The 22,747-nt window shown below is 47.3% G+C and overlaps 1 protein-coding gene across 11 annotated transcripts in view; it reads left to right on the forward strand.

The window, feature by feature from the left end:
* The first annotated feature begins 452 nt into the window (after positions 1-452).
* Positions 453-22,747, forward strand: part of PRRC2B (proline rich coiled-coil 2B) — a 51,913-nt gene continuing 29,618 nt past the window's right edge. For 7 of the 11 annotated variants that reach the window (XM_075519812.1, XM_075519817.1, XM_075519820.1 and 4 more), the window contains exons 1-9: positions 454-675; positions 14,917-15,084; positions 16,075-16,252; positions 16,474-16,576; positions 17,587-17,659; positions 20,491-20,634; positions 21,300-21,541; positions 21,948-22,069; positions 22,532-22,674. In XM_075519812.1, coding sequence (XP_075375927.1) covers positions 14,970-15,084; positions 16,075-16,252; positions 16,474-16,576; positions 17,587-17,659; positions 20,491-20,634; positions 21,300-21,541; positions 21,948-22,069; positions 22,532-22,674 — 1,120 coding nt within the window. In that variant the 5' untranslated portion in view covers positions 454-675; positions 14,917-14,969. Of the gene's footprint in view, positions 676-14,916; positions 15,085-16,074; positions 16,253-16,473; positions 16,577-17,586; positions 17,660-20,490; positions 20,635-21,299; positions 21,542-21,947; positions 22,070-22,531; positions 22,675-22,747 lie in introns of all 11 variants that reach the window. The other 4 variants (XR_012778225.1, XM_075519814.1, XM_075519813.1 and 1 more) reach the window with 4 other exon arrangements.

Genomic DNA, 22,747 nt, shown 5'->3' on the forward strand with positions numbered 1-22,747 from the left:
GCCAGCACGGGTGCTTCGAGCTGGGGCAGCTGTAGGGGGATGAACCCTACAACAATGAACTCGGGGGCAACTTCAGCACCGTGGGGCCTCACGGGCTGACAGGAGTCGGGGTGCGCTTGGTGGCTTTGCCGCCCCCCACCCCTCCTGCTGCCTTCGTGAGGGGCCGGGCACCCCGCCAGGCCCAGCTCCCTCCGCCTCAGCCCGCCCTGGGGGCTCTGAGGGAATATCTCCCTCGCGGCCCTCGGGGCTGGCCGGACGCCTGATGCGGGCCTGTGGGGTGGAGAGAGAGGGGCTGGGGCCGGAGGCAGCCGCCATGGCCCCGGCTCTGCCCCTTTCGCCTGCCCTCGCCCCTCAGCGCTCCCCCCCTTTTCCCCCCTCCATCTTGGGCCGCCCCTGCGGCGCCGGCAGGGCCCTGCAGGCGGCGCTGTGCGGAGGGCGGCGGCGCGGCGCCTTCCCGCGCGGGATTGACAGGCCGGGCCGGGGAGGAGGGAGCGGCAGCGAGAACCCGTATCGCCCCGGAGCCCGCCGCCGCCGCCGCGCAATCCGCCGCCATCCGCCGCGCCCCGCGCCCATCGCACCTCCGCACCCGGCTCCCCAGGCACTCCCGGCTCCCCGCCACCACCACAGGTGGGTATCGGGGGCCGGCGGCGGCGGCGGCCGCGGATATTTGGGGCGGTGAGTGGGGCCGGGAGGGAGGAGGAGGAAGGGGAGGGAGAGGGAAGGTGGGACGAGGCAGCCCTAAAATGGAGCCGGAGCCAGCGGCTGCCTGCGGCTGCGGCACCCCGCGGCCTCCCGGCTCGGCTCGGCCCGGCGGGGGGGAGGAGGCGGCGCAGCCCTGGCGGGTCCCCTTGGGCTCGGGGGCCGGGCCGGCTGTGGGGACGACCCCCCATCTCGGGCTGTTGTAGCCGCCTGTGTTTATTGTGCGACCCCCCCCCGCGGGGATGGAGGCGCCAGGGGCAGCCGCGGGGCCTGGCCGGGCCGGCCCCATCCCCGGTGAGGGCCGCGGTGAGGCCCGGGGGGGGCTGGCGGGGGCCGCCTGGGCTTGGGGCCCGTTGTCCGGGCTCCTGCCCCCGGGCCGGGGGAGGCCTGCTGGGCGGGTGTCCGTGTGTGCGGCGGGGCTGGAGCCCCCCCCCGCCGCCCTGCTCCCCGGCGGGGTGCAGGAGGGGCTGGGGGCGAGGGAAAGCGGGGGGTGTGTGTGGCGGGGGGGGGGGGCTCCCCGCCGCAAAGGCAGGTTGTTTTTCTTCGTCGTCTGGAGTGTGACACAAAGATATTTTTGTCGCGCCGTGTGTGTGTGTGTCTCAGCAAAACAAGGGGGGTGGCATCCAGAAGGCTCGGTCGGTTTGTTATTGTGCGGGAGCCTACAAAAGGGTTGCTGAGGCCGAAAGCTGAAATGCGGCTTGGGGCGGGGGGTGTGCGGGGCAGCTGCTGAGCCTGGGGGAACAAGGATGGAGTTTGTGCGCTTTGGTGCTGGGAGAGCTTGTTAGGTAGGTTTGAAAAGATGGGGTTTTTTTGGTTTAGGAAGAAGTTTTTCATTTCTGTGTGGGAGCAGATGCGCTGCAAGCTGGGGAAACCCTAATGCGGGTCCTGGGACACATGTGCTGTGCATCTTCACCAGGAGGGTGGTTTGTTTAGTAGCGTTGGTTGTGAACTAGGAGGGTTTTTTCGTTAAGGTGGTTACGAACAAGGCCCTGGTCCCCAAAGTCAAAGCTGGCCGATGGGGTTTGAATGAACTGGGAGTTGTGGGTTCTGTTAGGAGAGTTGTTTTGTTTTGGTTTTGTCTTCTGAACGTGCAAAGGGTGAGATACTCCTTCGAGTATCAACTCATCAGGTATTTGTGTATTGATGTTACTGGCGTTTGGGGTTGATAATGTATAATAAATATAAATGTTTAGGACTTTAGTAATTTTGTTTCTTTCTAGGAACAGGTATTGAGTATAAGCACGTTGCAGTGTCTACATCGTCTGCTGTAGTCTGTGAAGGGGGAAGGCATCCCGCCCCTTCCAGGACTGAATCAAGGTTTATAGTGGAAGTTCTGTTTGTGTTAAGCCTTGTCTTGCAGATGCACATGGGGCCTCCACTGGAATGGGCCTTTTCGTGATGCATAAATAGCTGGTCCTTGCCTTGGAGAGCCCAAGTTTGGAGAATCGGCTCCTGATGAGTATATTTCCCAGATATAAACTGGCAAGGGTGTAATTTTTGGACCTGCTTTTTCCACATCTTTTGCACGTTCAGTTGGCGCTGGGGTAGTTAAACCCCAGTGTCCTAAAAGCTAGTGCTCTGGGCTAGGGACTGGGGAGTAGAGTCACCTGGAAGAGGTAGGGAAGAGGAGGGAGGCCGAGACCATATTTTGAAAGTGGAATTTAAAGAGAGGATGGAAAGTGACCGTTTCAGGATGATTTTTGTCTGAAAAGTTGAAAAATCTACCTGCATTTTTCACTTCAAATGAAGTATTGTAAATGGGCCTGGGTTTCATCAGGAGCGCGTCTGGAGGCCCTGAGATCTTTGTGGGTTCATCATGGGTGATGCTGCTTCTTCCAGGACTGTGGCTGAAGAGGTTCTTCCTAGTTAGCAGAGTCTATTTTTGGGGTATGATAAACAAGACCTCTCCTGTGTGACCTCTTTGAAATGGGCTGGTACTCTGCTTTTTACAGTTGAAAAGTTCAGATTAAAAATCCTACTCAGACAAATCATAAATACAGTTTGAGATTGCTGGGGGGGTTTTGGGGTGGTTGGTTTGTTTTAGAGGTTTTTTGTTGTTGGTTGTTTTTTTTATCCCTTTAATTATGTGTTTCCTCAAGCCAGTACGAGTACCTCTGCTGTTAGCTGTATTTTGATTTTGTGCTTAATTTGATATGTACGTTCAATATAAGTTGAATTTTTTATTTTTTTAAATTTTTATTTTTTCGTCTGGTCTGCTTTTCTGCACGGCTTGAGTAGACTAGATGTCACACACTTTAGGATACTTTCAGCAGTCTTCACTGATAAGAAAATATATTTCTACATGACTTGAGCAGATACCGTTCCTTTTTTAAAAAAAAAAAAAAAAGTAGTAAAACCATGAGCTTTATATAGGTTTCCAAAGTTGTCGTTATATAGTGCCTTGGTGCCTTGTTTTTTCTAAATTCAGAGAATTTTTTATTTGGTCTTACAGTGCATTTTTTCATGAACTGTGGGCTTTTTTTTTTTCTTTTTCTGTGTGTGCATGAGAGCTTAAAAGTGAAACTCAGCCAACTGGCTGAAGCTGGAAGAGTGAGTAAATAGTCCATACAAATGCTGGAAAGGAGATGCAGCTTTAAAAGTATTTTAGTTTTAATAAATATGAGTAATGTTCCTAAAGAATTTTTATTAAAATGATTTAACTTTGTAGTGACATTTTAATAAAGCCTTTTATTAAAGCTTTGTGTAAAACCCAACTTCAAAGGCTAATTTACTTGAACAACGTCCTTCTAAAAGTAGGGGTGGCATTAGAGCCCGTATTTGTCTTGTGCCTGACGCAGTGTGCCATGGTATCTGCCTGAGTGATGGTATAAAGACAAACAATCCTCAGTCCTCATGTGTGTGGCACTGATGCTTTTGCATAGCACCTGATTCCTGTACCACATCCTCCCTGTCCTGCAGGATATCGCATCTGAGGTGTAGCTGGGAAAAATCAGGACCATGGTTTTGGCATGTCTGGTAGTGCCTCAAATTTGCCTGAGCTGTACAGTACAGAGCCTGCTAGATTATCCATTACAGAATTACCTGCCTGCTTAAGATTGAAAAGTGTTGGTTGCTCAAGGCCTTCATTGTACTTACCTGAGTAATTGAAAGTATTTAGGGCGAGCCGGGCTAACTTTCTTAAGTGCTGCTGCATTGAAAATAATAGTAAGCCACTTTATTTTTTCTTTTATGATGATAGTCTGTACAAAGAGATTTTGCTATAGTGGCATTTCCACTTGTAATTGTGCATTTTCTTGTTGTAGGAATAGAAGCAATATGAACAGGAGAAACTTGCTGAATACAGGACGGTAACTTTAGAGGAGGGAGGGAGAGGGTTTATTCCAAGGGCTGGACCTCTGGTCATCTCTGCTCCTCTTTGCTAGATTCCTCGTTTATTCTGCAACTTGGCAATGAGTGCCTTGCTCTTCAGCTAATCATGCCTTGTAAGTGGGTTTTGTTTTTCATGTGGCACTGACTCATTCTCCTAATAGGTCGATAATTTTGCAGCTCCTTATCGCTAGTTTGTCATTTGGAACATAAGAAATACAACTGTGAGTCTGTCAGGTATCAGACAATGAGGTGAAAGCACAGTGAACAGGTAAAGGCTGGGGAGGTGCAGCTCTCTCCTTTGCAGAACATCTTTTTCCAACTGCTGAAATTAAGTGACTTTGTAACAAAAGTCATGACAGCGTGCTCCTGGAAAGCACCTTCTGAAGGGGGTTTTGCAGATATGTGCAAAACCCATCTGGTTTGGTTAAAGAGTTGTTCTTTCCCACAGGAGGGAAAAATGGGGCTAATGCAGGAGATTGTGTTACAATGTTAAGCCTCACTGAAATGTAGCTTGGGCTCATTTTTAGTTACTAACTTGTACTAGTATTCAGGATGTTCCCTGTGTGCCCATGTGCTTCCTGCCAGAAGTAACTGAGAAGTTTGAGCTTATGAGCCGTTTATTTCGGAGCAAAGCTGTTCAAATGTGTATACCTGTAAATCCCGATCCCTTTTTTTGGTGTGGGAGCATTGGGACCATAATTGAAGTGGAATGGAGGCTGGTCTAGTAGTCCTGGGTTGTTCTGTATTTACCTGTGCCATTGGTTCGTTGTGAAGCTGCTTGATTTGCAGTGCTGTGGGGTCTGCGAGGACAGAAGGTGCTTTTGAGGTGTTAAAAGGTGTATGTGCAGTTCTGCAGGGGGTCACTGTTCCTACAGTGAAAATACAGTGTCTGTATTTTGGTTCTGAACACTTCCATTTTCAGGAAAGTGCTGGTAAACTGGAAGGGGCAAGAGAGCTCACTGTTACATCTTTAAAGAGACTATGGGTATTAATTTGTGGAGGACTGGTGAAAACAGTCATACCTTGAGTGAAAGGGAAGAGGTAATGGCCAGATTTGAAACATGCAAAAGTGAAAGAGGAGGTGAATGTGAGCCAGGCTTAAGTGTGAAGAAATACACAAAAAATACCAGGAAGAAAGCGAGGACTTGCTAACAGCACCCTAGGATCTGGCCAGGAGGACTACTCTGTTGCACTGTAGTACTTCAAATGTCCATAGGCCTTCAATTATCTGTTGGGAGCATCCTCAATAGCCTTTGAATTTCAGGTGAATAGCACTTAAGAGGAGTAAACTATATAGTATTTGCAGAGTTTGCACCCTGTTGGAAGAGGCTTGGTGGAGGAATCCTTCCTGGGTAGCCGTTGAGACATTTTGGACAGGAATTGTAGTGATGGTGCTGCAAGGAGTGAATAGAGACAGGTTTGAAGAGCTCACGCTGGGACTTTGCTTCCCACAGGCACTTCTTGTGTGGGAATATAGTGAATTTTTTTTTTTTTTTTGAAGAGTTCTGCTGTGGGGTAGGTTCTTCAGCTGTTCCCACCTGTATGTGGGCTGGGAGCCCGTACAAAAGCCTTGAGTGCTCTTGTTCAGAGTTTGGAGTGGGCTGTGAAGCAGGCAGGGGAGTAAGGACATGCTCAAGAAATGCTTCTTCATGGCTGGAATAGTATGAAGTATGGTTTTATCTCTTTCTGAAATAACTGAAGAATCAAGCTCCCACCTAGCAATTGAAACTTCACGAACCATCATTTAGGAGTGGATTCATGAGATCTGAGTGTTATTACGCTGTTAGTGTTCTGTGTCTGAGCAAAATGTTGCTTTTAGTGATGCCTGTGATCCTGTTGCAGTGAAAGCAGTGTATGGGGTGCTTCATTTAGGAGGTGTTCGCAGCGTTCCCCATGCTGGCATGCAGACCTGCTCCTCCAGAACTCCTCTGGAGCAGGGCTTCATGCTGCTCCTGGCCCCACAGCATTAGGAAGGCTCTGTGATTCACAGGGTGGTTTCCAGCCCCAGAAAGTGGGAGATGAAGGGTTGGTTTCTTGTTCTGCCACTCAGCATAGCTGCAGAGTTCTGCAGTGTCATTTTCCTATCTGGAAAATAGAAGTGATGATGCTTACACACCTTGTCAGTTATGCACTGCAAATATCTATGTAAATTAAAGCATCTGTGAGATGTTTTCACTTCCTGTCCAGCTCGGCATAGTCCAGATGTCTCATGCATAGTCTGAGTTGCTTAGCTCTCCAGAAAAGCTAAAGCTACCTAAACATACCTAAAGCTCCTTTCTTCAGAGTACGGAACCACACTGCATGTAACGTTGGGTTTTTTACCGCTTTGTACCTGTGTCCTTTTCCCATCAGATTCCTGTTAGCATCCTTGGCATTCATTTGCAGTGCAAATGGCTCCTATGAATAGGCTTCCTCTAAGAAAGGTTGCTGTGCAATGCTGCATTACTCTAGTGTTGTTAAAATTCGGGAACCTGGAGGAATACTTCCTTGGAAGCTTCAGCATCTGCAGTGTTTATGAACTGCAGGCTTGTCTGAACTGCTTGTAATCTTATTAATGGTTTGAACCGGCTGCATCAGACTGGATGGCTGTGGGAAATCGGAGAAATCTCACAGAGAAAGATCTGTTCAGCTCTTGCCAGAGCAGCTTTGTAGCCTGCAGTGTGTGTGTTGGTGCTGGCCTGTCTGGCTGCAAAGGTGCCTGCTGGAGGAGCTTCCATCAGTGCCTTGGGGAAGAACAGGACTCGAGGGATCCCCTCAGCAGGGGTAGGGATCCCTACCCCTGAGGGATCCCCTCAACAAGAACCTCTCCCTTGTGTGAGCAGTGAGGGATTGGCATTTGCTGTCTGCTGATGAATATCATTGGGTTTTCTCTCTAGTCTTTCTCTTCATAAAGATAACCTTTTGTGCATAACCTGAATGGGAGCTGAGGCCCTGAAGTCAGCAGGCAGCCTGAGAGTGTGGAGAGGTGTTACCAAAGCCCAGATCTGGTGGTGAGGCTCATTGGCACAAGGTAAACACCCACCTCCCCATTCCAGTGTGATCCTTCCTGAGACTGCAGAGAAAACAGAGCTGCTTACTCAACAGCTGATGGCATTTGTGTGGAAAGAGCTGTATCTGTTCCTGAAAAAAGAACTGTTAACCCTAAAGACTGCCAGCTTTGCTCTGATTTCATCTCTTGGAGTTGTGACATCTCTGATTTCCTCTCTGCTTGTTTGCTATAAAACCTGTGTTCACTGCTGAGAGATGGAGTGAGTTGCTGAGCTTGGGACCAAGTAAAGGATTTGTGAAATGTTTGTGACTTTCCTGGAAGAATTTCTGTGGTCACTCCTCAGAATGCATCTGTTCTCTGGCAGCAGTCAATCGCAGTCCTTCCACTTGTTCTTGCTCTGGCTGTGTAGGGCTCTGCAAGGTGAGCTATGATTAATGACTCAGAGGCTTACATTTGGGTTCTGGAGCTGGCAGCACCAGTGTTTCACCTATGCCAGTCTTGCTGTATCTGACCTGGGTTATATGGGTATCATCACTGTGATGATTTTTAGAAGTCTGTGTGGCAGAAGTGTCAGGACTAAGGGGATTTCACAAATTTAAGATGCGGTGGTGTTCGGTTTAGTTGTTAGTGATGAAAGTGTCTTTGCCTTGAGCTGTAAGTCCTAAGACCTGGTGCAATGGCCTGAGAACAGTTCACACTGCGTGGGTGCCTCCTGCCTTCGTGGGCTTCTCTGAAGCAGTGGGTAGGATTGGGTCTGCTTTCTGTGCCAGTGGACAGCCTCTTCCACTGGAAGAGGTTGTTCTAGATGTCGCAGATGCTGCTGCAATGCATTCCCTCCTCATTTGACTCTTCTTTACAACTTGCTCCTTTGTGATCAAGAGCTGCATTTTCTTTGAGGGTCTTGGCAGTGCAGGTTTGGGTGACTGGGGCAGAAACCTGAGCTCTGGGATCTCTAACGCTGCCTACAGTGTTACTTGAGCAAACTGTTTCTCTGCCTTGGTTACCCAGCCTGTAAAATAGGACTGATAGTACTGGCCCTGTTACCTATCAGGAGATCCCTACGAGCTATTTGCAGTCTGTTGTTGTTGCTCAGATACTTAAATGCCCAGTTTACCTTACAGTTCAGCTGAATGTTGCCAGGAGCTTTCTGAACAAGTTTTGCCAACAGAGCATTATGCCAGGGATTTCTTTTGTATTTGGATTTAAATTGCTTGCTTGTGATGAGCCTCCTTGCTTTGGCATTGAGGGAACAGGATGATGTATCTGTGTATTCTGCCCGGACATTCAGCTCTTGGAGGAACCTGAGCAGGGTGAAGTGGAAGGCAGAATCATTTTGGAGGCTGTAGGTAGCGTGCTTCAGCTCTGGGCCTTGGCTGTGGAGGAGCCAGAGCCTAAGTACAACTCTTAAGGGTAAAGATTTGCATTTGAATATGAGCCGTGCTTTGTGCAGGCAGCTCGTGGAGATCACTAGGTCACTTCCCTTTCTTCTTGTACTAGAGTGGTTGGGGTCTGGATTTGTTGAAGCCACAGTGGTTCTTGCTGAACTGAGCTGCTCTGTCCTCTGGGTTTTGCCTCTGAAATGTGAAACAGCAAATAAATACGCTCCTTTATTTCTATGGTGTCTTGCTGCAGAAGTGCCTACAGGAAGTCACGGTTTCTGAGCCTGGTGAGGTTTATAGATAGGGGCATCAGAGTCAGTTTGTGCTGGGGCTTGTCTCATTTAATACCTTTATGGCCTGGATGAGAGGGCAACGAGTGTGATGTTGGTTGTTGGTGCTTCGTAAGATACCTTGCTGCTGCCTCCCTGCAGTAATCAGTTCCTGATTCTGAGGGGTATGAAAGCCCTGCACTTCCTCTTGGGTTAGAGATAACAGTTATTCCTTCCTGACAAGCTGGCACCCAGGGGTCTGTTCCTTCTTTACAGCATGATGGGGCAGATGGGCAGAAAATGGGCTCCGTTTCTCTGGAGGGCTGCTGTAGACAGACACTCCTTTCAAGAAAAGAATTTACTGCACACCTTGGGTTTTCTGCTGCTTGAAAAGGAGAGGGAGTTTCATAAGCATAGGGTCTCTAAGTACTTTCTCTGGGCTGTGGACCAGCTTTCTGGCTGGATTGTTTTGTGTTTTTTTTTTTTTTCCCTCCATGCCATAGTCTTGCATCCTCAGGATGAAGTATTTCTTATCTTTGTCTGTGTCCTCAATTACTGGAGATCAGGGCTCCTTTTCAGGGTGTGGCATTGTCTGTCCAGCCCTTACAGAACGGACCACAGAACTCATTAATATTTTTGTGTAAATACAATTGAGCTCTTCTCCAGACTCCAGTCTGCTTTATCTATTTTACAGTGAGTTACAAATCCACCTTTTCTGGCTGCCTTTCTCTGCTGCCTGCCTTCCCAGCACTGGGAAACCTGTTTAACAGAGAGGTGAGGCTTCTGTATTTCACAGGCCAAAGCTGAGATTATGGAGATCTGTTTTTTCTAGAGCTGTGCAGTGGTTCAGTAACAGTAGTTGTGATTCCCAGCCTGTTGGTACATTTATAAGAGAGGGCAGCAGGTGAGCTTGGTGAAGACAGAGCTGAGAAAATGAGGTCAGGTCATCTTACAGGACATGCCCTTTCTGCCCCCTCTGATGTCATGTTTTATCTCTGCCTGTACAGCTCCATGCCACAGAGTTAATGATAGATATGCTGTCCAGAAGACTCTGCCCCTCCTCTTCGTGGTCCCACTGCATGTCTCAGATCCAGGGTGGCTTGGCTTAGAGAGGCCTGATGATGGGGCTGGCCAGCGGGCAAGTCTTCTGGCAGACAGCCTCCAACAGTATTACTCAGCTACCAGCATACCTCTGCAATAAATCATGGGAGATGTGATCCTGGTCTCTCATTCCCTGTTTTTACAAGGAGACAAGGTTCATGGGGGGTGCAGAGAGAAGCTGGAATTGTGCAGAATTAAAAGAACTGGTACTGCCAAATATACCTCTTCAGCTAGGCAAGGAGGGCCCCCCCTTCTGAATGAGGAGCTGTCTTTGCTGTGGGGTGTTGTATCTTTTCTCTGCACTGCAGACTGCTGACTTGCTTCTCCCCGTCTGGCAGGATTTGGTGCCACATTCAGGATCTCGGCAGGCCATTCTTCAGGTGTACCAACAAATCTTAGCAGCTCCCTCTGGAAGTAATGCAACAGAATGACAGCAACCGGTTTCTTGTGGTCTAGACTTTTGCTACGGCCTCTGCCTGCAGCACAGCTCTCTTCATTGATCCTCTTGACTGTGTACTTCAGTGCTGATATTCTCCAGTTGCTCCCCTCCTTACTAAGCAGTCTCTCCTAGGAACTGAACGCTCGTCTGGTCCCTTCCCTGCAATGCTGATGATCCCTGCCTGGCCCAAACAGGGCTTCTACAGGATAAGTGCATCTGGCACCAAGTCCCTAGGGCAGCTGGTCACGCTGTTTCACCAAAGCTCTTCCAAGGGCAGCCAGTGGTGTCTTTCATCGCCGAGGCAGGTGGTGACCATTTCACAACTAGGTGATTCTTGGTGGGACATGTTCCAGGAGAAGTAGTGGTATCTCCCTGGTGACAGAGAAATGTTTAGCTATGAGAAGCACCAGCAAAATTGACCTTGTGTATTTAAAGAAGAGTGAACATCACTAATCTTCTGTAAAACTATATGTGTTTTAAAAGGTTTCGCATTACCAGTGACATTAGAAACCACAGTAGATTTCAGATTAACATCAGCTCCAAACATTTCTTTACTTGTCTATTCTTTTGCTTTTGCAACTTGTGAGTTTCTGAACAACTTGTATAAAATTTCAGGTCAAAAATCCTCCTGCTTCTGGAGGAAAGACTTTTCACTGTTAAGCTCCATCCTGTTGCTTTGTTTTGTGCTTATGACTGCTGCTGTGAAGTGAGCAAGGAGTGAAGGTCTGCGCTGGTCTCGGGTCCTTTGCCCAAGTGATTGTGCTCAGTGGAGAGCTCAGTGGTATGTGAGTAGCTGAAGTCATTCCTTCTAGTGTGTGTGTTACCTTTCATAAATCTGTTTGCCCTGCTCAATTAAGGCTGGCTAACTTCCAGGTATTCAAGCTCCATTGAAGTCTTGTGAATAAAACACCAGCAGCCCAACCTCCTTCATACATAGATTTACAAAGAGCTTTGCGAACAATCCTGTTTGTCAGGAGTCTCTCCCTTTTGGCTCTGTTTTCAGCTCAGGGGTTTCCAGTTGTTACTAGTGCCAGTAACTCAAGGTTTTCACGTGGCTCTTTTTGCAGGACAGGCTCCCTCTGCTCAGTAGATCCCTGCTGTATCTCCAAGACTTGCATGCTCTGGCACTTAAAATGTCGCTGTTGCTCTCTGGATTAGAACGTACCCCTTTAAAAGGCAGCTAGATGGAGTCAGTACCCACACGTGAAATCCAGGGCAACACGATGTGGACATGAAGACTCCTTTACTTCTAGTAAAGGTAGTGGAGCTCTCTGCCCAGGAAGCAATTCCAGTGCAGTTATTTGTACCCTGGGGTCTCTAATGTAACTGGTCATAGTGCAGTGTTTTCTGATTCCTCTGAGACGCTCAGTATTCTGCACTCCAGTGCTGTCCCTGGATACTAAAGGAGACCTTGCTAGTCCTGAGAATGGGAAGAGCTAAGCCTCACACTAAAACTGATAGTGAACCTTCCCCCAAAGACCTCTATAAACCCAGAGAGGAACCTTGCAGCAATGCTGGTGATTGTTTTTTTGGTGTTTGGTTTGGTGTGGTGTGGTTTTTGGTGTTTGGTTTTGGTTTTTTTTGTTTGTTTGTTTGTTTGGTTTTTTTTCCATTTCTCTGTAACAGGGGATAATGCTTTCTTCAGGGTCAGCTATCGGACATGGGGAGCCTGAGCACAGGTCAGAGGCTTTGCCGAGACTGTCAGTTTTCAGTTGTCAGCATTGGCATGTGCCTTCTGGTTCTAGCTCTCCTAATACTAAGCATGCAGGTTGGCAGTTCAATTCTTAATTAACTTGATTTTTATCAGAAATGGCTTTGCTCTGCAAGACTGGAAAGCCTTGATGATCCCTGCCTGGATTCCCTGCTTGACTGTGTGACGGGAAAATAGTCCAGTGTCGTGACAGCCTTGGGAGGCTCTGTGGCCTCTCTGAAGTGCTGTGGGTGACCTGGGTGCCGAGCGATCCCCCTGGCCAATACACCCATGGACTAGCTCAGATCTGCAGCTGGCTGCTGTCAGGAGGTACAGGCACCAAGGTCCTGCCTGCGGGATGGCTCCGAAGGGGCTCAGCACCTCTGCAGCTTCTTTGCACAGTGACCGTATGGGATGTACCTCCCCATGAACTTGTTTCCCCCTTTGGAGCGCACTCATAACGCACAAACAAAGCTGTGTTTCACGTTTTCAGCTTCAAAGCGCTGAAGGAGTTCAAAGTAAGTTTCATTTATCCAGACAGCAGTTGTGGCTGTCCCAGAAAGTTCGACAAGGGGCTTTAGCCCGACATGTCCCCAGCTCCTCTGCTCTGAAGTGGTTGTTTATTCCTCCTGCATCCTTTTAATGATATAAGATGTAATCAAGAGGCAGCTGAGACCCAGTTATGTAACTGGTTGTCAGGGTTTCTCTTTGGCAGCATTACCCTGCGTGCTGTTTGCGTGCTGACTTTCAGGAACTGGGGATTTTCTGTTAACTGGCTAACTCCTGAACCTGATGTGGTAGTGCTTCCCCCCCCCCCCCCCCCCCCCCATGCCTATTAATTTTGTCTGGTTTGAGTTTTGTAAACCTCAGAGTGGATTTTATTGCTTGGGATTGCGTGAGGTTGGTACAGGATTGACGTGATCTGGATAGTCCCCGAGCCAGGCTCCCTCTGCAAGGCTCAATATACCTGTAAAAGCAGGTGGCTGTGGTCTTGCCAGCGCAGCCGAGGGCTGGCGTGCAGCACCCTCTGCTCTTCGCTCTGGTTTGGGGCTCCCCACAGCTCTGCCACTTCAAACAGGTCATTGTTCTCAGTCCGGTTTCTACTTTCCTGCCAAGTCTGTGCTAATCAGTGTTTTTTCTCCGTTTCTCTTTTATGTCTGTCCTACTAATAAAATACAGTGGAAATGGGCAAATGAGGGAGGAGCTATTGTTTTCTTTGGCACACGGTGACCATCTGAGCAAAGATTGAACCAGACTGGAGCCAAAGATCTGTTTGCTACTCTGCAGGAAAAGGTGCCTCAAGAAGGCCAGCCAGCCCTGTTGCCTCCGCAAGCCTTCATGCTGCAGCCCCATGTGGTGGTCCAGCAAAGGTGGCTATGTGGGCTTCTTGTGGAGCCTGGTGTTTTTCCTGAGCATCCTGTGGATGCTGTTACCGAGTGACAGAAAATACTTTTCTTCCTCTATCCCCGACCGCACTGCTTGCTGCCTAGCACACAGCTTCTTGCTCCTGCCGGGCCCGACTTAAATCCTACAATGCAGGAACGAACGCTGCATGGTGCCAGGTTTACTGGTCAGAAACTTGCCCCCTGGCAGCAGCCTTTAGATGGGCTTTGCTCGGCTAGTTGCAGATTGCAGTACATTCTCAGACTGGCTGTATCTAACATGTCTGTGGTCTGTGCTTTATTTTGTACATAATGTGTGATGGACTAATCCTTTTACCTGGAAATGATGTTTGAGAAGGCATTGCTGGTGGAACTTGTAGCCTCTGGTCATATACAGTTTCTTTTTCTGAAAGAGTGATTTCTGACTGCATTTGAAACACGCTTTCAGCTGGATGAGTTTCAGAAAGGGTGAAGGGTGGGAAGGTCTAATATATATATAGCATTTTGTTACTCCAACACAGCGTTGCAACCTTAAGATGGGACCTAGCAGATGGTATAATAAAACTGCCAGCAGTTTTAGGCTTGAAGTGGAGGCTTTACAACAAAAATATGGAAATCTAAAATATGTGTGAAAAGGTTACGTTAAGCTCCTAGATTTGAGAAAACTTAGAACAGAGAATTATGCTTGAAAAAATGAAAGGTCCATTGAAAGTAAGCAAAGTTTCTTTTCTGAGATAAAAGTTGAGCTACAGCGTGTGCGTTCCCCATGTTTCAGCTTTGTCCTAGGCTCCAAGAGCCAAAAAGTGAAAGTAAAGAGACTGCCTGCGTGAAGGGTGTTAATCGCAGCATGTTGTGCCAGCAAAGATCAGAGTGAAAAATTAACAAATCATATCTATTGTGAAAAGTATGTTTAAAATGGTGTTGAAGGTGCCAGCAATGGAGAAAAAGTAATCTTTTTTATAAAATGTTTTCAGGATTCATAGTATAACTGCTGAACCCACAGGTTCAAGAGTTTGAACCTGTTTCATTTGAGCAGGTTTTTTTGGACTCCTGAACTATCTCTCATGGCCAGCAGATGGGAAAAGGGATTTTGAAGAAATAACTCTGTTGCCTTCAGGTGATGCTTTCAAAGCATTAATTGCTGGTATGGGTCATTAACTGTGGCCAGCGTGGAACCATAATCCTAAACATTACAAACCCGGCTACCAGTGCATTCAGTGGGAAACCCCATGATAAATTCCATTGTGGTAATAAGATACAGTGCTTTTCTGTCATTTGTTTAGGAATCCTTGTGCATAGCTGCTTATTTTTAGACTTACTCTTTTAAAGCAAGGGCTATGTTGACCACCCTCTCTTGTATTCTCATGCTTAAAGGAGCTCACCTCTTTTGGCACTGGAGTGGCAGAAAAAAAAAGATGCTGTGAGAAGTGCGTTCCTGCAGTTCTTGTCATTCAGTTTATGAATCTTAAATCCCACAAGCTTCTTGCGACTAAAGAGGAGAGGGTTAAAACCTTGTAACTTAGTGTGTCTGCTCAGTAAAAGTCTTCAGTTCTAGCAGTTGTGCATATTTTACTTTTTACTTGTCTGTGGCTGAATAATCTGTTTGATGGCGTTTCCCTGGTTGTCTTTCATTAAAAGGCAGATCGGGAGCGGCGCAGAGAAATTTCCTTACTAGATGACATTTCATCGCAATGTCCGATCGTTTGGGGCAAATAACCAAGGGAAAGGATGGGAAAAGCAAGTACTCGACTCTCAGCCTGTTTGATAAGTATAAAGGAAAGTCAATAGAAGCTATCAGAACTACAGGTAAGAAATGCCTTCAGAAAGCTCCTTTTGGTGTCTTCGAAGAGTGTTGTTGCAGAGCTAATTCAGGTTGTTGGCCCTGTGGGTAGGATGCCCAGTGGGAAGCAGCTGGGTTGCAGAGCTGTGTTTGCTGGTGTCTAAGCCTGTGTCTCATGAGGACTTCAAGGAAAACGACTGCGGTTCTTTGTGCTGCTGTTATTGTAGAGACACGGAGGAATTATGGCAAAACAGCTGGGGGGCTGTTGGCCCTTTCATTTAGCCTGTCTCCTTGCTGCAAAGTGGTCAGGTTGCAAACTTGAGTGAAAGCCTTACCGGGACCTTAGATTATACCAAGGCAGGGCAGTTAAGCTGACTGAAGTGCCTTAAGTTGGTCAGATCTTGTGTGAGGTGAGAGTCAAAGACTGAAGGCCTCTGGGGAAGAACCCGAGTTAGTTTTGCAGTGGAGATGTAACCAAAAGTAGATGGTGGGGTCAAAAAAATGGAAACATGGCCTGGACTGGCTCTGGATTTGGTGTGGGGGTAGAAAACCAAAGAAAATAAAATACCATCTTAATAAATGTGATCTGATGGGTAGAGCTGGAAAATCTAGTCCTCAGGACTCCTGAGTTAGATTATTAGTCTGTCTGCTAAGAGGTGGACTTGAATGGCCATTTCCCCAAGCTGTGAAAGGGGCAATGCTGCTTCTCCTTGCTGAAATGAAAGAGGAGTATTTGCACAGGTAGCTAAAAGACTCTGTGGGCGTTTTCTGTTAGGGAGAATTATTTCTGTCTCCCTCCCGACCATTGTAGGAGGCTGCCTGTTAGCCAGCTGCTACAACAGACGGCTGCTTCGCCATGGTCCTCTGGGAAATGACCTGCATGTTGGCATAGCAGCAGTGGTGCCACTTGTCATACAGTTCTGTTGGGACTGCACCCAGCCACAGTATGCTAATTAAGGTTACTTATCTAGCAGGATATAGCCGTCTATGACCTGCCGTTGTTCCTTTCTCACTAGTTATTCCTAGACATGGCTTACAGAGTCTTGGGAAAGTTGCTGCTGCCCGGCGCATGCCACCTCCTGCAAACTTGCCTAGCTTGAAGTCTGAGAACAAAGGAAACGACCCCAACATCATTATAGTACCCAAGGACGGTACAGGATGGGCAAACAAGCAGGATCAGCCAGACCAAAAGAGGTAGGCAGAACTACTCTTTCCTAAGTATTGTCAGGCAAGCAGCAGCCATTGTGCACTGCTGTGCTGTGTGTTGGACCTTACAGTGATCAGTTCTCTGTTGTCCATGCTAGTGTAGAGCCAATGTTAGCCTGATCTTTTAGCAACTGCTTTATTGCCAGAGTTGTTTGTCTGCCTTCCTGCCTTCCTTCCCCTTTGATCTCACCTCTGCTGTCTCTTTTCAGTTCCAGTGTGACGGCTGCACAGCTGCAGGAGTCGCTGCCGCAGCAGGGTTTGCAGAAATCTGTCTCCAATTTACAGAAGCCGACACAGTCAATCAGTCAGGAGGTAGGTGCAAGCGGTCTCTGTGACTGCCACCCTGCTTCCCCTGTCCCCAGACAGCTTGAGGGTTTTCTTTAATTGTCTGTGTTGCCTTGCACAAGTAAGAATCAGCAGACTGCAATTTACAGAACAGCTCCTGTATAATCAATTCTTGTAGAATTGACTATCTTGACTCCCAAGTTACTGTGCCCCAGGAATGCTGTGCTGCAGTTAAGGTATAATTCTGTGCACGTTACCTTTGTACCTTTCAAGTGTGTGCAGAAAGTATAGCTTCAATCTAGAAAGAATGGCTGGAATGTGGGATGTCTGGTTAGCGCTTGTAAACTATTTTACTTTGGGTCTAATTCAAGTGTCGCTTGGTGACAACGGATCCAGCTCTTGCTCCCAGCCTGATGAGACTTGATAAGAAGAGATCTGGTCATGTGGGAGAAGTAGCCAGTGTCAGGACCTGAAAAAGCTACTGGCAAGTAAGAAAGCTTCCTCAGAGAGTGCAGGGACCTGGCCCCTCTGTGCTGCAGACTTCACACTTTCAGTTTAAAAAAATTTCCCAGCCCTTGAGGTTCAGGGAAATCAGGACAGGAGTTAGGTTTTGAAGAGAAGAGTGATTAATGCATGAGAAGGTAGGGTAGCCTTCAAGCTGAGGTGTAGCATGGAACAAATCTAGAAGATTAAGAGGGACCATTTGGGAAAATGCAACATAACAAAGGGAAGGCTTGATTAGAGAGAGGAAAGCAAGAGGAATGGTTTGAGGAAATAGTTGGTGAAGATGAGCAGAGGAGAGATGAGAGGCAGGGCAGAGAAGAGGATTTTTGCTGTAGTATCATAGTACACTGGAGTGGGGAGCAGCTAACTTTAGCCCCGACAAGAAGCTGGGGAGACGTGTGGTATCCAGTGATAATATGGGTGATCTAGAGGTCTGAACCATAGCAGGTGCCAGCCAGGAAATGAGAAACAGTTATGGGACTTCACTGATCTGTGGGTGTTGGGGGTTTTTTTGTGTTTTGTTTTGTTTTTAGAGTACAAATTCAGTGCCAGGTGGACCAAAGTCATGGGCGCAGCTGAATGGAAAGCCAGCAGGACAAGAAGGTGGTGAGTATGATAAACAGAAACGGAGCTGGGTATGTGCCTGCTTCTCCCAGACAGGCATGAGACGGGGTGGGCTTTATTTTTTCCTGCCCTCCATGTCTAGACTGGTGTGGAATGGGACACAGCTGTCTTGGTTACGGTGCAGTGAGGCCATATGAGTCTTGTTTTCAATCTGTGTAGTGTGTTGGCTGGAATGATGCAACTGTGCCTGTTCAGGTCTGCCAGTGCAAGACATAGCTTGAACAGAATGCATTTCATCACCACCTTGAACCAGAATGATTCGTGCACTTGGGAAGCAGCAGGGAGTTCTGGGAGGTGAAGGTTTTGAAGGAGAAAGGAAACATTTGCCCCCTCATAAGCATCTTCCATCAGCCCAGAGCAGTGTGTAATAAAGGTGCAGAAAACAGAGTGGAAGAGGGGAGGGATTAGTTTAGAAGAAAAGAAGAAAGGAGAAGAGAGGACATTGGAGACTGTAAATGTAGGCATCTCCATGGCTAGTAGCATGGGCAACTTAACCTAATTAGGTGGTCACAAGTGAGGCTGTAATGATAATACTCGGGGAGGCTGTACACAGCATCCTTGGTCCAAGGGTATTATGATGTCGGTGGGTGGAAGTGGCATTGAAGCTGTTGGAGGATGCACTTGGTTACACCTTGGCTGGGGCCGTTCTATTAAGTCTCCCTGAGTAACTGTGCTGCTAATGGCTTCTGCTTGACTGAGGATCCTGAAGCAATGTTAACATAAATGGGGTATTTAGTTGTCTTCAGATGCATCCATTTCCACACAGGAGGTGGTTTCCAGTTGCACTGAGTACTACCATTAAAACTGTAGTGAGAATAACAGCTCAGTTCCACTGTTTTAATGTGAACAGACCTGGAACCCTTCAGTTGTTGAGTGAAATTGCAGAGAGATTTGAAAGAACCAAGGCAGCTGCAGATTGCAGAAATGGAGGAGACAAGCTTATCCTGAATTAAATGAGTCCCTTAATCAGAGGGTGTTTCTCAAAGGCTAAATGTTAAAGCAGAGACTTGTGCTTGCCTGAGGTTGGTGGCCAGTGCAAAGGCTGTGTCTTGTTTGGTTAATTGGTACTTTTTTGAGAGTTGCTGTGTGCACCTCCTGTGCAGTCATTTTGAAATCTGATCACCTAACAATGTTCTTAAAGATTTTTTGAAAACTCATTCTAGGTCACACTTATCACTATAGAGTTCTCAGCCCAAGAAAAGGGTTGCATATGTGGCTAAGAGCAGCTTAATTAGAAGGTAATTGAATCACAGAAGCATCAGAAATCTGGCTGAAAGGACTTCTTGGGCCATCCCATCCTCACACCTCTTCTCTGGTGGCATTGAACAATTGCTTTTCCTTCTAAACTAATACAGCAGTTTCTAATATTATTGGAAAAGAGGAAAGTCTTTTGCTGTTTGCTCTCTTTTAGGTATTACTGCTGTAAAATCTTTTTTTGGAGAGCATATCCTGAAGAAATGTGGTCTAGTAAGTTAATTATGGACTGCTCCGTGCCTGTGTCTTCTGTATAAGGGGCATTTGGAGGAAAAAAAAAAGATGCACCAAACTTCTATCAGTGTGATGCTGCCTAGGGTTAGAGTGCAAATTGTTAATGCCTGTATATTAACCGTCATTACATTGAGCAGCCTTACCTGGGGGGTGGAAGTCTCCCCTGAAAGACAGTTAAATGTTGTTAATATTCTCATTGCCATTCTAGTTCAGTAGAATAATGCAGTAGAAATCAGAACTTGGCACATCTCAGATATTTTGTAGTGTATTTGAGAAATGTCCTTCTTGTGTATTCTCATCTGTCCAAAATATTTGAAGGTGTTATGTGCAGCAGCTGCAGTGTCTTCCCTGAAAATCTTCAGATGGGAGGTCTTGTGCAGTGTGCAAGTTCCATAAAGTGAAAATGACTTAAAGAAGCCAATCCTTCTTGACTCTTTAGGGCAAGGAAGGATAAAGATAGATGAGACTCTTTTGTCAGGTCTTCAGTACTCACTGGTGATACTTCTAACATGGTAATTCTGAAATGCCCTTTTTAAAAAGAGCATTAGCCAAGTAACACGAAGAAACCATTCTCAAAAAAGCCATTTTTTTAGCGTTTAGTAGTGCAATAATGCTGACAATTTCCTTTTATTCAGTGTTATCTTGCCAACAGGTTTAGGAGAATTGCTGTGTTTTGTTTTCCAGTCACTGGCAAGTCTTTCGAATGGACAGAAAGCTGTCATTCTAGGGTGGCTGATGACTCAGCAAGACATTTTGCCAGTGACAAGAAACGAACCTGCCCTGATCTGGCCAGTCATCTGCATCTTGAAAATGCAGCAGCAGGAAGGAGAGTGGGGTATAGCATATAGCACTTGGTCCTTATCCGTGGTCTTTCACTGGGTATATTGCCAGAAATCTTAACAATAGACTTCCCTGGTAGAGTGAGATCTGAGCAGAAAGTCTGAATAGAAATGTCAAATACTTGATAACAAGGTGTCATCTATAAGCGATCTTGCAGAATTTATATTTCTGCCTCAGTCTGAATTTTGTACTTTACAAAAATAATTGAAAGCTGAGAAAGTTCACTCTGACTTCATTGAACATGAGAATTTAAATGAAGATCCCAAGTTAAGAGTGTGGGAGTACTGGGTGAGGACATGTGTTGTTGTGTTGGTGACAGTGTCTGAAAGTGTTTTGGATGTGAGCTGAGGTGCCGGTATGATAGTAATTTGGGTTTAAATATGCTGGAGGCCCAGATTCTCAGGAAACACGTTTCCAGGCTGATGTTTTAAGGGAATTGAAAGAGTGGAAAGATCTTCTGAGTCCCACGCTTATTTGTCTGACAGGTTCAAGGGCCTCAAGCCGACTGTTATCCTTCTCTCCCGAGGAATTTCCGACGCTGAAAGCAGCTGGCGAGCAGGACAAGGTTGGCAAAGAAAAGGGCGCCTTAGATCCGTCGTATGGGCCAGGACCAAGCCTCCGCCCCCAGAGTAAGTGGATGATTGTGTCTTTCTGCCTTATCCCAGCTCGTAACCCCATAGACTGTGTTTTGAGCAGGGGGATGCCAGTTCATGCCAGTAGTATCAGATATTCCATCTCTAAATTTCCATTTATCTTTCTGTGAGCTTACATGTGTCAAGCTGCTTAGCAGGTGACCACAGGTTCACATATAGTGCTGATGTTCACTGCCTGAGGTCTGTGGTCCAGACAGCCAAGTAGGGACTGTCATCTACTACATTGTTTCATAAAAATTGCTGTGTGGTGTTGCAAAGCAGGCCCCTTACCCCGGGCTAAGGGAGAGTCACAAGTGAAATGAGTGGGTGGTGTAATGTGACTTCTCTTTGAGTGTTTGTGCATGATCTAATTGGCCTTAATTTTGCAGGATAAGGACTGTGGAGATGGGGAGCAGAGTTGGTTGGAATTTAGGCTTATTGACAAATAAGGACACCACTGGTGCGGCAATTACTTAGTAATGGCTGATGGTGCTAGTCTCTTAGGAAAATAAATGCCTTTGGAAATTTTCCTTGGTCCTTGATGTTTTTCTACATGCTCAGTGTAATTAGGGCTTGACCAGAGTGTTTTGAGTTTCAAGACTTTTTGGCAGAGTGACTGTCTGCATTTACAAACGTTAACGTAATTATTACCTCCTTTCCAGATGTCACCAGTTGGAGGGAGGGCGGTGGGAGGAACATAACCTCTGCCACATCTCTGACCGCCTCCCCTGCTGAGCTGGGCAGCAAGACCTCTAGTACCGGAGACGGAGCCCCCTCCTCAGTGAGTGCCAGCGATCCAAAGGAGCCGTCTCTCCGCCCAGCTCAGCCTATCCGCAAAGGGGCTTCACAGTTCATGGGAAATGTCTACCAACCACCTACATACCATGACATGCTACCTGCTTTTGTAAGTTGCCCTTTCTCCACAGCTGTATGATATCCTTGCTTCTTACAATGTGTGTATGGGTTGAAGAAGTCAGCTGAGATATCTGTTTTCTGGTGTCTCAGTTGGTTCCCAGGGCTTGCTCAGAGATCCTTCTCTTGACCTATTTTTAGTTTCCCCTGTTGTGCACTTACCCTTTCATGCTAGGATAGTGTAGCATAGCCTTGCTCAGCCCAAGGAAAAGTTGCTGCCTTCCCTCTAGAGCTGGAGAGGGTAACCATTAGCACGAGGCCTGTTAGGCAGCCAGACGTGAAATGTTTGTTTTCCCTTTGTGCGGATGCAGCTACCATGCTCGTGTTGTAACCTAATCTGGGTAAGCCTTCCTGTGGCAAGGAGAAAAACCAGACTATTCTGCTTTGCCTTGTTCCAGATGTGCCCACAACAGCCATCTGAGACCCCTGCATCGCTGGACCGAGGGTCTTTCCCCCTTCCTCAGCTTCGGCTTGAGCCCCGGGTACCTTTCAGACAATACCAGATGAATGACCAGGATGGGTAAGGCTGCCATGACTGTCCCACTTGAGAGGCAGGTTCAGGGTGTGACATGAACCTTAAACTATGCAATAATTTGGGCCAAGGATCCAGTTGTGTGGGTGAAGCTGCAGGCAGCCACAGAGGAAACCTGACTTTTACCCAGTGAAGCAGTGCTTTGCTCCAGCTACAGCAGCATCTGAAATGATGCAGGACTGTAAGCACTGTGTGTCTGAAGAGCAGGGGGACGTGAGAAGTAGTTGTGTGTGATCCTGGACTGGAAGGCTTGCAGCTCTGATCTGTAAGCCCTAGGAAGTGGGTACCAGGTAGACAAGGGAAAGAAACTTGCTGGACAGGGAGAGAAACTTGGAGCCCTTGTATGTAAGTGCATGGTAGAAAAGGACTGATTCACTGTTACAAGCTCAGCTCTACATTCTTTTCTTTACTGTTTGTTGTTTGTAACCATGTCTTTGCATTTCCCTGTAGAAAAGAGAACAGGCTCAGCCTGTCTCGCCCAGCACGTCCAGTTCGGCAGCAAGTAGAGAGAGCACCTCGGCCCACCATTATCAATGCAGAGAACCTAAAGGGGCTGGATGAACTAGACACTGATGCGGATGACGGATGGGCAGGTAAAGTGCTTCCATTCTCTAGCTTCAGGCCACAGCTTAGGAGGTAAAGAAAAGTAGTACTCCTTCCTGAAGC

Source organism: Mycteria americana, chromosome 17 (genome assembly GCF_035582795.1).
Source record: "Mycteria americana isolate JAX WOST 10 ecotype Jacksonville Zoo and Gardens chromosome 17, USCA_MyAme_1.0, whole genome shotgun sequence".
NCBI classification, from domain to species: Eukaryota; Metazoa; Chordata; class Aves; order Ciconiiformes; family Ciconiidae; genus Mycteria; species Mycteria americana.